Source organism: Macrobrachium rosenbergii, chromosome 56 (genome assembly GCF_040412425.1).
Source record: "Macrobrachium rosenbergii isolate ZJJX-2024 chromosome 56, ASM4041242v1, whole genome shotgun sequence".
NCBI classification, from domain to species: domain Eukaryota; kingdom Metazoa; phylum Arthropoda; class Malacostraca; order Decapoda; family Palaemonidae; genus Macrobrachium; species Macrobrachium rosenbergii.
The window spans coordinates 18958226-18972555 of NC_089796.1; the positions used below are offsets into that span (position 1 = coordinate 18958226).

At 41.3% G+C, this 14330-nt stretch overlaps 1 protein-coding gene across 9 annotated transcripts in view; it reads left to right on the forward strand.

Annotated features, from left to right (window-relative positions):
* Positions 1–14330, forward strand: part of LOC136836291 (kinesin-like protein KIF12) — a 147257-nt gene that overhangs the window by 121245 nt on the left and 11682 nt on the right. For 4 of the 9 annotated variants that reach the window (XM_067100355.1, XM_067100357.1, XM_067100356.1 and 1 more), the window contains one exon: positions 1792–2065. The exons of 3 other annotated variants lie outside the window; for them this stretch is intronic. In XM_067100355.1, the coding sequence (XP_066956456.1) occupies positions 1792–1918 (127 nt within the window). In that variant the 3' untranslated portion in view covers positions 1919–2065. Of the gene's footprint in view, positions 1–1791; positions 2852–14330 lie in introns of those variants that run through there. 2 more of the 9 variants (XR_010852363.1, XM_067100358.1) reach the window with 2 other exon arrangements.

Sequence of the window (14330 nt, forward strand, 5' to 3'; positions counted from 1 at the left end):
TATCTTATATTTAAGGAATAACAAACCAAGGAAAATTGATAGAAAACAAACACAGTACGCATCACAAGCCCAGAAATACTTAAAAAGTATCAGAGCAGCTGGTATTAATCATGAGATGCTTCTGGCTTTTAAGTTGAGATTAGCAGCTGATTACACTACAGTATACTGAATCACAAGCCAGAGTTCCTGGTTGTTAACTGCACTGCAACTTTGCTAACCCAAAGACTGTTTGTTTTGATGGTACACTGCTAACCCAAAGACTTTGTTTTGATGGTACAATAAATTGTGTATGATATCAAGAGCTACATGGACTGGAGAAGTTGCATTTCTAGGTGCAGTCTGATATTGGTATTAACAGATTGCCAGCTTGAATATACAGTAAATAAATTTCCATGGGTGAAAACCAAAATGTAGATCATTCATGTCAATTGTCCTTATATTCTGAAATAAAGAACAGTAAGACACTCTCTTATACGTTAAGTAGCTGTGAATCTTTTCCAGTCCTTGAGGACCCTTTGTAACTGAGTGCATGCTGTAAATTTTTTATATACTATAATAATACTGTATACTCCTTTTGAAAGTTTAATAACAAGCTTGTCCATAAATTTAGGGCAGGAATACTTTGTGAAAGGCTATTTTCCTCATTTTATTGAATAAACCAGTTAGCAGAGTTTTGAATTACAGCAAAAGTAAATTCATAGATACTCAGATTACAGCAAAAGTAAATTCATAGATACTCATAGTTGAAAAATAAAAACAATAGTCTTTGTTGGTATGCCACAAGATAAACATTACTCTATTTAGAAAGGTGTTCAGTTGGTAGTATCTTGAATTCATCAGTTAACCCCAATTTATAATAAAGTGACTTTGTGGTAATATTGTTCAGAAGTATTTTGAGTGTTGCACTTCCATTATTAAGGGTTGTTAATTTTATGAATTTTAGTTTTTATGTTAGTCACAACTTTGAGAACTAAACAAACTATTGTTCAGTATATTGTACGCATATTGTATAAGATCATATACACCATATGTTAAATGAATATTAGAATGGTTCACAAAAAATCACCTCTGCAAGACATACTAGATACTGTACTGTATTGTAAATACTGTAGTTAACATTCTCTCCTCACATAAAGCCTCTTCTATCCAAAAAGAATTGATAGAGTAGATTCAAGTAAACAGCAGTAAATATATGGAAGAATAATTCTAAAGGTTTCTGAAGTTCATTTGAATAATGAAAAAGTTCTATGAATGCCTACAGCATGATTTGGCAATTTTTTATTATTGGCATTCCTTTTATTTCCTTCTTAAATTTGTTTAGCCTCTCATAAAGTATACTAAGAAGCATTTGCTTAAAGAATGCAGCTAGTCAATATCAAGAATTCCATGATAGGAAATTTTTGGCATAAAAATGCATGGACTTTATTGCATAATTGCCATATGTTTATTTCACTTAACTCTTAACCTATGTAGATAGTAAGTATTATACTTGCAGTGCAGTAGTAAGTGTAGGTTCTATTCTGCATTATTAAACTCCTCCAAATTTTGGTTTGTTTACTAATGCTTATTGATTTTATCATCTGTAGGATACTACTGTTTTTTCCTTTCTCAGTAGATCAGTAGTACAGTATAGTTATTTTCGATGTTGTATCTCACTGCCAAGGCCTAGCGCAGAGGCAAAACACTGTTCCATGTAGCAATAGTGATTACTGTATTTTGGGCACTAAACACAGGAAGCAGACCCGTAGGGTGAATGAGGTATAGTATGTTGTTGACACTTGCATGTTGCAGCGGATCCCGTGCAAAGACCCGGTCTAAGTCAGTGCCACGACCTAGAGTACGAGGGAAGGGTGACAGTGGCCGGGGAAATGCTGAAGGAGGTCCTGATCGTAAGCCTCCAGGTATGCGGACCTCCTAGTTGATAACGCTGCTTCTACTGCTGCTGCTGCTCCTACTACCTCTCCTGTCTGCTGCAGCTGCCACTCAGGTAGCAAGCTTTATATAAATCAGGGCCTCTTTTAGACTCACAAGGCCCCTTCACTTCACTGTACAGCTGCTTCATTTCATGATACGGTATCTCTGTCAACACATTTTCAGTTTTTGGATAAGTGTTGCAAGACTGATATTGGTTGTATGTCTTTAATTTTCTTGACAACCATTTATCATCAGAAATTTATAAGCGAATGTGTTATATTCACACATACATGACTGCATGACTTGCACCGGGAATAAAGTATGCAAAGTGCAGTTGACTCACCACTTTAAAGTTTCTTTTTCTCATTATGTGGCCCCACACAGTTAAGCATGAAACTTTAAATTTGTTAAATTTTATCATTCATATACATTTATTATTATTGTTAAATTGGTTATCTCTTGCATTCTACTTACAGGTTTTGAAAACACTCAAAAAATTATGTTGAAACTTATGTTGTCTCCATGATTTACTGGTTACAGTAGTTAGATATCTTCATATGAATTTGTAAATGTAGTTCACAAGTATACTGCAACAGTGCAGTTGAAAGGCTTTTAAATACTTTTGAAATTTTTTAATTATTTTGAAATATTTTTATAGTTTTTAAACTTACTTGCACTGTTCTGCATATGTTGAAGCTTGGTAAGCTTCTGTATTTCACACAGTATTTCTGAGTTAATGTGATTTTGCATTCTTGAACTGTCCAAGGTGCATTATTTTCTGTGTGAGCTGCAAGTCTTCTGAGAATTATTCATTTTTTTTTTTACTGGAAATTCTGTTGTTAGTCAGTCAGGTATCCTCTCCAAAATGCATACAGTATATTGCAGCAGAAATTCCTGTAATTTACTAAGCCTAAATAATACACTATATAATTTTTTATAATGTAGAATTCCTAAACCATTATTGACAAGAGTTCATCTACAAATGTAACAACAAATATTTCAAAGAACATTTAAGCATCATACACTTGAGTGGTTCTGAAAGAACTTTGAAATGTAAGAAGTTTGAGAAAGGCTGTCTTGATTTTCAAAAGGAATCCTAATCGGTACATAACTATAAATACCGTCTTCATGACAGTACAGGAGTACTGTACTGCACTGTAAACATTAAATGTTCATCAGAAAAATTACCAAATAATAGAATAGTAAATGGTATGTCCGTCAAAAAAGATACAGTACCATAACAGATTAATACAGGTAATAGGTTTAGAATAGTACAAAATCATTATGAATTGATGGAAATGCTTTGTGCCGTGCCAATCAGTCCCTTTGCCAAGATTCACTGATTCCTAGGATACCAAATATTCCCAGTACATATAAAAATGAAGAACCATTTCTTTGGATTTGAATCCACAGAAGGAGAATGCTTGTTGCATTTATCAAGTCCTTCCACACACCAGTAATTCCTTTCAAGCATCCCAGTAACAAGTTTATCTTAGCCTATAGTAATATCACAGAAGAAAAGGAAAATTTGAGTGGAATTATTAATAATACTAATAATACCTAAACAAAATAAGCACTGAGGCATTCTTAGCCCAGATGAAGTGGTGAAACTCATTACTGTATTGTAAGTTTCTTACCCCCAAAATCAGAATCTGTTCACAGTGATGAAAAGTCTTACATTAAAAAATTAAGTGTTTTGAATAGCATACTTATCAAGGCACTGTAGAAATCTAATAATTTCGCTTCCTTGTGACCAAACTCATTTCAAATTATCAAAACTAACTAAAAGTCTGGTCACCTACCATCTGTTGTTGATCATCAATTTTACCAGTAAATATTAGTGCCATCTATGTTAATTTTACAACTGTATTGTATTGTGATTAATGTAAAATGCCCGGACATAAAATCATGTACTGTAAGTTAATAAATATTACATCCAGTTAACTTAGCCTCCAAGCACATGTTTTTGTTGGTACTAATCTGTGAGACCCATGGAGAAGTAGGTCAGGGATTGTTGGAGGTGATGGGGAATGAGTGGCAGATGAGCAGTCACAGACTCTTTTAGCTGCTTCCTTAAATCTGTCATAAATTGGTGGCCTGTTTAACAGATGCTGCTCTCTTAGCTTAGCAGTCCATGCGGATTACTTGGTACTGAATGACTTTTAAGCTTTAGTAGAACATCTCTCAGAAAACTTGAATACAGTAGTCTCAGATGTATCTGATGCAAACTTTCATGTCCCTTCCTGTGCTTGTTTGTCCTTATTCTTTATCACTACCACTTGAAGTATGGCAACACTCAAGATGGTGTCTTCATCTGTTATCTCCGAGATCACTCTAGCATTTTGTTATACCCAATTCACAACTCCCTGCTTTTTGAACTTGTTGAGGACATTAGCAGTTGGGCTTCTCAAACAGCAGGCAAGACATAATTGTTCACCATTATGTCCACAGACGTTCACAGAACTTTCTTGCTAAGGAAGGCTTATCGAAGCGTCATCATTTTAACACACAGTGAGTGCAATCCACAAACAAGCTAGAGCACCCAAGCAAGAAAATATTAAAGTGGGCTCTAACAAGAGCCATGGTGAGAGATGGTTAGTGCATCTGCACAGCAAGGCAGCTGAAGAAAAAGTGATGCTGCATACCAAGTTCAGTTTTCATCAAAGGTAGTCCTTACAAAAGATGACGGTACATATAGGAATAAAGAAAGAGTTTCTGTCACTGAAAGAGCTTCTGTCATAATTACTCTTGTAATTGTATTCATTATCAGTAAGCATATATTGTATGTCAAAACAAACCCCACAAATTCCCCCTGTTCATCTTCATTCTCCCAGAACATAGCTCCAGGCTGCAGTTTTTGCAGTGAATTTTGCAATACAGACAGCATATCAACCTTTCAACTACAATCCAAGCCAGAGCGAAAATGTAAATGGCAACTTAACTGGCAGAAATTGTAGTGGAAGTGGGGCTTAAAGAGGGTGAAATTCAGTATCTTTTGCACAAAAAATGCACGGGCAAAACTCATCAGTCTAAGCTTCTTTTCATACAAGTCTCCAAACAAAAAATATCAACACAAATATTTATTTTACATTAACACTTGAAATATTTGCTTTATTTCTAATAATATGGTGTCTTAATAGGTGTTGTACTTCTTGGTCTAGAACTTTCATACAAGTTTCCAAACAAAAAATATTAACAAATATTTATTTTACATTAACACTTGAAATATTTGATTTATTTCTTATAATATGGTAATATGGTGTCTTAATAGGTGTTGTACTTCTTGGTCAAGAACTTATATCATGTTTTTACGTAAGAAAAATTCAACAGGCGAGAGTTCTTATCTTGCAAGAGATTCTGTTTCCCCTACCTTTTCTTCCTCCTCATTCCTGGGATCTGAACTATTTAAATTTTAAGACGTAATTTATTTCATGATGATGATAATGCATCTTCAGCTTCCTAAGTCTCCTCTTCCTCTCCTTCCCATTCTCCACTGCTCCCCCTACTTAAGTCCCATTCCCACTTACCACTGATGGCTGGACTCTCTAGTACTCGTGAGCTCTCCCCAAAAATATGCTACTGAAAGAGCAGAGAAGTTAAAAAGACTGACAGAAATATTCTCTCCCATTCCTTGCAACACTTTTGAAGGTGAGCCAACTTTGTGCATGAACAGAGAAAGCTAAAAACTTTGACACATCTATTCTTTTAGGAGATCTTTCCTTTGTGGGCTTATGCATGGGTTTGCTGACAGTTCTGCTAATGGCAGAGACTTATTCAGTAACCTGGGTACTGTATAGGGTTGATCCTAATACAACTGGCCCAATAAATGAATAAAAACTGATTGAATGTCTAATAATAAGTCCCAAAATGCTGAGGATTCTAAGGTTTTATAGGAATAACTTTTGAAATTCTACAAGGTGATTTGGATCTGTTGGACAGAAGCAGTTGTGACTTAGGATTTAATACTGTATACAGTATTAAAACTCCTGAAACTCTACATGAATAAAAGTTCCAGAAATTGTAGCAATCATGAAGTTGTCCCTTTGCTTAGCTGGGCAAGTTTGTGTTGGGGATAACAAGATTAAAGCTATCTGTTTCTCACAGAACTGACACTTTTAGTGATGCTACATCCACAAGCCAGTTGACAGTACAGTGGATGCATCCCACACCCCCCAGCGAATAGGTCAAATCCGCGAATGCTTAAAACCCATCTAAAAACACTTAGAACTGCCCATTTTGATAGCTTAAACCAAGAAAAACCTGCAAAATGCTTATACCTGAGTATTTTAGTTTTATCACAAAAAGTGCATTTATTCATGAAAAATATATGAAAATACAGTAATTAGTGAATATTTCTCAGTGAAAAATACCGCGAATGGGCGAATTTTCCGGGAATGATGGCTAGATCTGTTCCACAGAGGAACCTGTAAATGCGTGAGTCCGCGAACCATAAGAACGCGAATACGCGGGGTTTACTGTATGACTAATTGTAGAGTTGATTTTTACTTTAGCTGCCTTTCTGCCTCATTAGGTAATTGGCTACAGTATGGCAATGATTCGTAATTTGCAGAAATATACAAAATTTAGAATAAAATTTTATATTTTTTCTGCTATACAAACCAGAACCTTTTAAATAGGATTATCTTTCATTGTGAGCTGGAAACTAGATGAGACTTTGGTTAAGAGGCAGTTAACCAGGTGTTGAACAGGTGAATTCGGGGGATGAGTTGGGGAGTATCCCTCTCTCATCGACCGTTGTCTCTACCTTACCTACAAGTGCAGTTGGGGGATGAGTTGGGGAGTATCCCTCTCTCACCAACCGTTGTCTTTACCTTTCCTACAAGTGCAGGGACTGATTGAGGCAGGTGAGGTGGGACTAAATATACATAGGAAAAGCAAAAATTATTTTTAAAATTCACTTGTTCCTACAGGAATACGAACCACTGCCTTTTATATAGGAGACTTACTCTTTTGGAGGGAGGGAGGTCCTCTACGAATGACTGAAGTTGAAAGCCGCCATGGAATTGCCATGATCCCAGTTGCTTCACAAACAGGGGAAACATAGCTCCTGTAACCTCCTACCAGTCTGGCAAAAAAGTTGGCCAGAGTAGTAGGGCCTGGGCCCAGAGTGCCCCTTCTAAAGCAAGCAGGGGTTACTTGGGTTAGGAATGCTTCACAGAACCATGATGCTTCCAGTAAGAAACTTCATGTTGGAAGGCAGTTTAGTTCTGGCTATTATAAGTACAGGCAGTCCTCGGTTATTGGTGGGGGTTCTGTTCTGAGGGTGTGATGATAACCAAAAATCAGTGATTTTCGGGCTTTTTCAGCGAAATTTGGGGCTTGTCGCGCCAAAAAGTGCCGATTTTCGGTTATCGGCGCCTCTGTTAGGTATGTATTGGCGCCAATATCCAATTATTGGCACCGATAAGTGGAGATAGTTGATTTTCGGCACCAAAAATTGCTGATTTTTTCGCAAGACAAGCACCGTAAAACCGGATTGCCATTAACCAAGGCTGCCGTTAACCGGGAACTGTCTGGGTTTAGAACTAAACACTACCGTACCCACTTTCCCCCTTGTTATAGGGGAGAGGACAAGCAAATACTTCCCTATCCCAAATGAGAATACATACCCAAAGTGCACTCACCTGTAATTTGTCCAACTCTAGCATGTACTTTGACCTGGAAGCAGCTCCTAAAAGAATAAGGGAAAGGGAATCCAGGCATTCCTCTTTCACACCTTAGCCTTACACTGGGCCTAGATACATTAGATACGATACTGACCCTGTCTGAATCCAGAGCTTGAGTGACTACACAACTTGTTGGGCAGCCACCACAGGTACCCAGGAGAAGGTGGTTAGGGACTTGGTGGGTAACATCCCTCAGGTAGAATGACAGAATGAGGTAAAGGTACATTGGTGATGCTAGAAACATGCCCTCATTACCTGGATAACTGAAAAGTTCTTCTAAAAAGCAAGGGACAGACCCATACCCTGACTTTGTGAGTCCTCACAAAAGAAGGATGGCCAACCTCCTTGGAGGAGGAGGAGGTATAGGTCCCACTGATTACTTCATGAAGTCAGAAAGGGTGTTCCTGGACACCTCTTTCTCTCAAACTGCTTATCTTGGAAAGACAGATCCTAAGTTTTGGTCACTAACTCAGGCACAAAGGAGAATGAGAGGTCCCCACCCTCCCAAATGCCAGACAAGATAGGACAGGTCATGCAACTCCCCCACTCACTTCACCAAAACCAGAGCTAAGAGGAACACAGTCTTAAGTGTAATGTCTTGGTCTGAGGAACAAGACAAGGGCTCAAAGGGCACCCTGGTGGGACAACTCCCACTACAGGGCAGAGTTTCCAATGGGGACAAGACTGTTCGAAATAGCTCAACCAAAGAGGAGAGGTCTAGCTTCCCTTTAGTTGAAAAAAAATGTGATAGGACAGAGCAGTAGCTATGTACAGGCAGTCCCTGGTTAATGGTGAGGGTTCCGTTCCCAGCCGAGTGCAGATAACTGAAAGTCGCCAATAATTATGGTAATAAATGGCGTTTAGGTCATAAGCACCAATAAACTGCTTATCGGCGCCATTAACTGCTTGTCAGTGCCGATAAACCACTTACTGACGCCAGTAAACCGCTTACTGATACTGATAAACACTTACCGACGCCGAAAATCTGGTTAACGACGTCGTTAGCCAAGCATCGTAATACCGAAACGCCATTAACCAACGCTGCCGATAAGCAAGGACTGCCTGCAATTACTGAGAGAAGCCTGTCTTGGCAAAGATAGGTGAGGAAGTCTGTGATCTGCTGAACAGACATCTTGACCAGAGAGGTACCTCTATTATCACATCAATTGTACTCAGACATCTTCCTTGCAGCCCTGTGAGAAAAGCCTCCTTCTCACACATGATGCGCTTAACGGCAGAGTGTCTCAAGCACCAAAAACTAAAATTGGAGAAAAACGCAGTCAAAGTTTGACTACTTTCAGAATGCGATATCTCAGCATTTAAATGAGGTACGACACTGGGGGCTTGTTTAAAATAAAAGGTTATTGTGTCTGCTTTCAAACCATCACTGCAAACAAAATAGCCAAGAGTTTAATGCATGCCGAAAGATAAAGCGATGACTGCATTCATCTTGAAATCAATCTTATACTGCGGTACACTGAATCCCATAAAAACACACACCAATGCCCCTGTAACCCCTCTAGGACCCCCCCAAAAGATATTATCTTTGTTTTATTTATCATTCTGGATAATTTCCTTGATTATCTTAATATTACAGGAATAACTAGGTGATTTTGTTCACTTCAAAAGACCTAAAAGGTAATGCTTACACAATAAAAAAGCAGCAGAAAGATAATAAGATATTTTAATCAGAATACTCTGAGGCTGATACAGTTGTCTCACCTGCAAAACAATAATAATTGCCATCAATAATGGCTAAAATACATTTGATTGGAAAAAACGTGAAGAGCCATTACTTCAGGCAAGAATCAAACGTCATAGTCCAGTAAATCATTATCCCGTCATTCTCACAGGAGTATCTTGAAAGGGTGTCTGGAGTAGCAGTGAGGTATCTTGATCACAAAAAAAGCTGGTTGAAGTATGTCATGAAAATCTGGGGTTGGAATGGAACCAGATCTTTTCTCTTACATACGCCCTCACCTTTGTTACGTAAGCTTTTGGCTACATTTTGCTTCCAATTAGCAAGTCCTGACTCTCTTTCTGCCTGGAAGGTCCTGGAACATTGTCATTTCTCGTTCGTCGGACATGATGAAGAGGAACCAGTATTATTAATGAATAAGAACAAAAGAAGCACATTAAATCCAGAGGCGATCATGGGGAAGGAAGGTACAAGAATGTTTTTATTGCAGTGATAGCCAGCGGCTCCGCTGATGGCTAGCCTTTCTCATTGGTTGTGCGGGAGGTGTGGCAGGGCGTCTGGACTCATGATTGCTTTATGCACCACGGACGCTTGCAACTCTCTGCCACCCAGACCAGCCAGTGCAGCCATGTGCAGCGTCACTAAGGAAAAGAAGTAATGTTACAAAACGAATTTCGACCTTGTTGTTGTGGGAAATTTGAACTGAAATTTCTTCTCCCAACAACTAGAGTGTCAGAGAGGACGTTAGTGTGCTTAACTCCAAATCGGCGACGGTGTCGCTTACGACACTCTGCCATTAGGCGCCTCACATGAAACTGGATAAGCTCCACTTGAAGGTGCAGGGAGTGTATTACCTGGTGGTACCCACGAATGTGTGGTTGGCACAGAAGGGTGGGCCACAGGGTCAGCTCTCCTGGTGCCTCAACCAGAAGAGACAGCAGCTTGGGATACCACTCAGCATGTGGCCAACAAAGACAAATACTTGGTTTACCATTCTGCAGATGAAAATAAAAAGTGAAAACACATACACATCCAGGTTGTCAAAGTGGTACTGGACAGCATCTTCCATCATCACCCCAGGAATCTGGAACCAGGGAGCAAGAGACAGGAAGCTTCCTGTTCAGCTTGATCACAGCTAAGTTAAGCATGGGACCTCCATAGCTAGAACTAATCCTCTATTGCCAGAGGGTGTAGGGATCAGTCTCCACTACCCGACCCTGGTGCCTGAGTTGATCTGCAATAACACTTCGCCATCCCAGAATGTACCTTGCAGACAGCTCAATGGCTGGATGCACCACCCACTCGTGCATCTGCACTGACAGCTAAAAGAGGGTCAGACACAACATCCCCCAAGTTGATCACAACCCTCAACATGTGATAAAACTGTAGAAGACCATCTTTGTCGAGTAGGAGTCACATCCTCAAGGCTGACAGGACTAACCAGTCATTCATGTATCGCAGTAAGTAAATACCCACTGAATGAGCTTAAGCTTACACCAAGGTGAATACCTGGGTTAACACCTTGCAATTGGCAGTCCGAAGCATAGTACTGTAATTTGAACTGGTGAATGATCCCTAAAGTCGAGATGGTTGTTCCTGCTGGGACAGGAGCTGCACTGTCTGTGGGGTAGGTTCTCTCTGCTGCTGAGTCCATGAGCATTCCCAGGTACTCTGCCTGCTACATGGGGTTGAGATCTGACTTCTCCAAGTTGATCACAACCCTCAACATGTGATAAAATTGTAGAAGACCATCTTTGTCGAGTAGGAGTCACATCCTCAAGGCTGACAGGACTAACCAGTCATTCATGTATCGCAGTAAGCAAATACCCACTGAATGACCTTAAGCTTACACCAAGGTGAATACCCGGTTAAACACCTTGTCATTGCCAGTCCGAAGCATAGTACTGTAATTTGAACTGGTGAATGATCCCGCTGCAGACAAAGCAGAGGTACTTCCAAAAGCTTTGATGAACCCACTTTGATGGATTCCAACACAATTGTTTGTTTCCATCTTGAACTGAGTCTGTACGGCAAATTTGTTCAGTGGGAGAGGTTGATGACCAGTCACCAACCTCCAGTCACCTTTTTCACTGGGAATATGTGACTGTAGAACCCCTGTGACTGGTTTGCTATGACCTCAGTGGCACCTTTCTCCAACATCGCTTCCACCTCAGCCTCTACGGCACAAGACATCTACAAACCTGGAGGGTAGAATTGGAAAATATTTGGAGTAACCTAGGGGGGGAAAAAACATCCATGAATAGGATCCTATAACACCAAGGCCTCAGCTCCCTGCTCCTGCCACATGGCCCATTGGTGAGACTAGCAATCCACTACTCATGGCAGTGAAGGAGGGGAATCACCACCCTCAGCAGTAACCTACCTTCTTGGTATTGCCAGAGGAAAGTAGTCGAATGGGCTGAGAAGACTCTGAAGGCTGGGAGCTTTGTCTTTGGTTTTGAAGGAAGGCTTCCTTGCTAACCCAGACATGGAAGGCTTTGCCAAACCCGCAGAGTTCTGGGACTCTGCCATTCTCTGATCTCCTGCTACTTCCACCTTACTCTGAGGGAAAAGTAAAGAAGAGCCCAACACTGAACTATTCCGAAGCATGAAGTTACTCGAGTGAAACCTGGCAAGAGAAGCGAGAGGCAATCATACCCCTCTTAGGATAACCAGGTTCGCCCACTGGTTGGTACCTGGTATGCCAGGGAAGTCAGTTCTGCCTCATGACACCAACAACACCTCCAGTACATTGGCCTCTTGTCTCTAGATGAGACGCTTGAAGTGGATAGGCCGTAAGCAAGTTCAACCTTAGGTCAAGCCACAATATGGTCTGAAGCTTGGTCCTTGTAGTCATCTCCGTTACAGCCATCTCTGCAACGGAGAAGGAAGCACCTTTCTGACATAACCACTCCAACAGCAGGTCATTGGTCAGTCTACAGACTGATGCATCAAGTGCCAGTGAAGTAGCCTCTGCATTCTCAGATACATAGTACCTCCCCTGGTGTGAAAACGGCAGTGAAAGGAGTTTACTTGATCTGCTACAGGCAAGGAACTCCTACAAGACACCCCAAGTAGGCTGTGACCAGGGCAACCAGACTGAGGGCCTCACTTCAGAACTGGACCCAAAAGTTATCTCCCTTGACAAAACAGTCAACCTGGAGGAAGCCATTGTTGCCTCCCTCCGATTATTTCGCTCATGAATAATTGAAATAATCTCAGAAAACTGCCAAAAACTACAGCATCAGCTCAGCCTGAAGAGGTCCTGGTCCATCTGGATCTAGTAGATCCCCATGGGCATGAGTTGCTGCCCCTTCAGCCAAAGGAGATACACCAGAACTCTGCTTTCTAGGGTATTCCCAGTCATGTGAACCAGACAAGTCTCTCATCAGCGAGAAGGCCCAGGACTCAGCTGAGTCACTTTCAGGACTATGATCTGACTTTGACTAGGCTGCCCCTCTGCTCTGATACTCAGTTGTAACTGAGAATGAAGGCAAAGGAGAAGAATAGCCCTTGAACCACTCCTCCTGCTCTCCTCCTGGAAGCAAGGTGAACCAGGCAAATAAAGAGGTGGAAGAAGCCACTAGGGACCTCTTGCTGAAGAAGGATCACCCTGCATGCGCAAGCTCTGGAGAGCAGGAATGCTGTGAGCACAGAGATGGGGTAGGCTACCTCCTTGAGTTCTCAAAACAAGGCTGAGAAGGAAAACCTACCCTCTGCTAGTGAGCCAAACATACAGGTTGCTCATACCCCTCTCTATGAGGCTCCAGGAGAACATGGCAAGAAGGGCTGTCTACTGCACTGGCCTCCCTGGGGTCATGTGACTGAGGGTAAGCAGAACATGCAGCCTCATCCCAGCATGGGCCCAATTGCTCGCAGTGGGATGAGGCAAACCCCAAATCTAAGTGAGCCAGTGCCATGGCACCAGTTCTGCCAAAGGTAGAATGGTTACCTTGTGAGCAAGCATCTCTAATGCCCCACAGTGGGGAGAGCATACAGAAGGAGCCCCCCTGGACCAATTGCACAAGGTCTTTGATTTCCCCTTCTTCCACTTCTGCCAAGGTGAAATGGAGTCCAGGGATGAGGCAGAGGAAGACACATCTGATGAAGTCGACAATGAGGAAGACGATGATGAAAGGAGAAGGCTGCCAGCACTTTTTCCCTTTCCCCATGCCAGACACACTCATCTTACACACCAAGGCTGGAACCGAAGACTTCGCCGAAACACCAGAAACAAGTGGGTCTGCTATTGGGAGAACCACCGCTATAGGAAGATCCCCTTCCTTAGCAAGCAACTGCAGAGGCTGGGATAGCAGATGCATCCTGGACCAAACATGAGGTCTCCGGTATTAAAGCCCCCTTCTCAGCCAGTTTGCCCAAGAAGGCAGTGAATGACGGGCTTCCCAGAATTTTAAAGGAAGACAGTACCTTCTTGAGATACTAGAGTGATAATGTCTCTCTGCAAGAACAGGGCATCAGTGTCAGTCAGAATTATTCAAGGGAAACGCAGCTGCTGGTGCTCCATCAGAACCATCTACACCCTTGAGCGAGTAGATTTAGTCTGAGGCCTGGTGTTACTCCCTTTTGAGGTAGAAACACTTGTAGAGTAAAAAGGAATAGAAGATTGGGGTAAGAAGGAGCTAGATGGGACCAGTGGTGTCATGAGGGAAAGTATTTCCCCTTAGTGAAGCCGGTGGATGCTTCTTGTCCTTCTTCCTTCTCTTCCCTAACCTGATCCACTGTGAGTCCCATAATACACATTCCTTGCAAAGGGAAGCCCTTGAGCAAGCCCTACCCCTGCAAAAAGTACATAGTGTATCAGGTTCCATTGCTAGGGGTGACAAGGACTGCCCATAGGGGTAACCACATCCTTCGCAGTGACATATTTCTTATTTTTTTTCCATAGAATAAAAAGCAGACCAGTTATACAATAATAATGAACAAACATACCAAACAGAGGTCAAAATGAGGAATACTCATCCACCACCAAGCTTTCAACCAGTCAACATGGGAAGCGCAATAGCAAATCC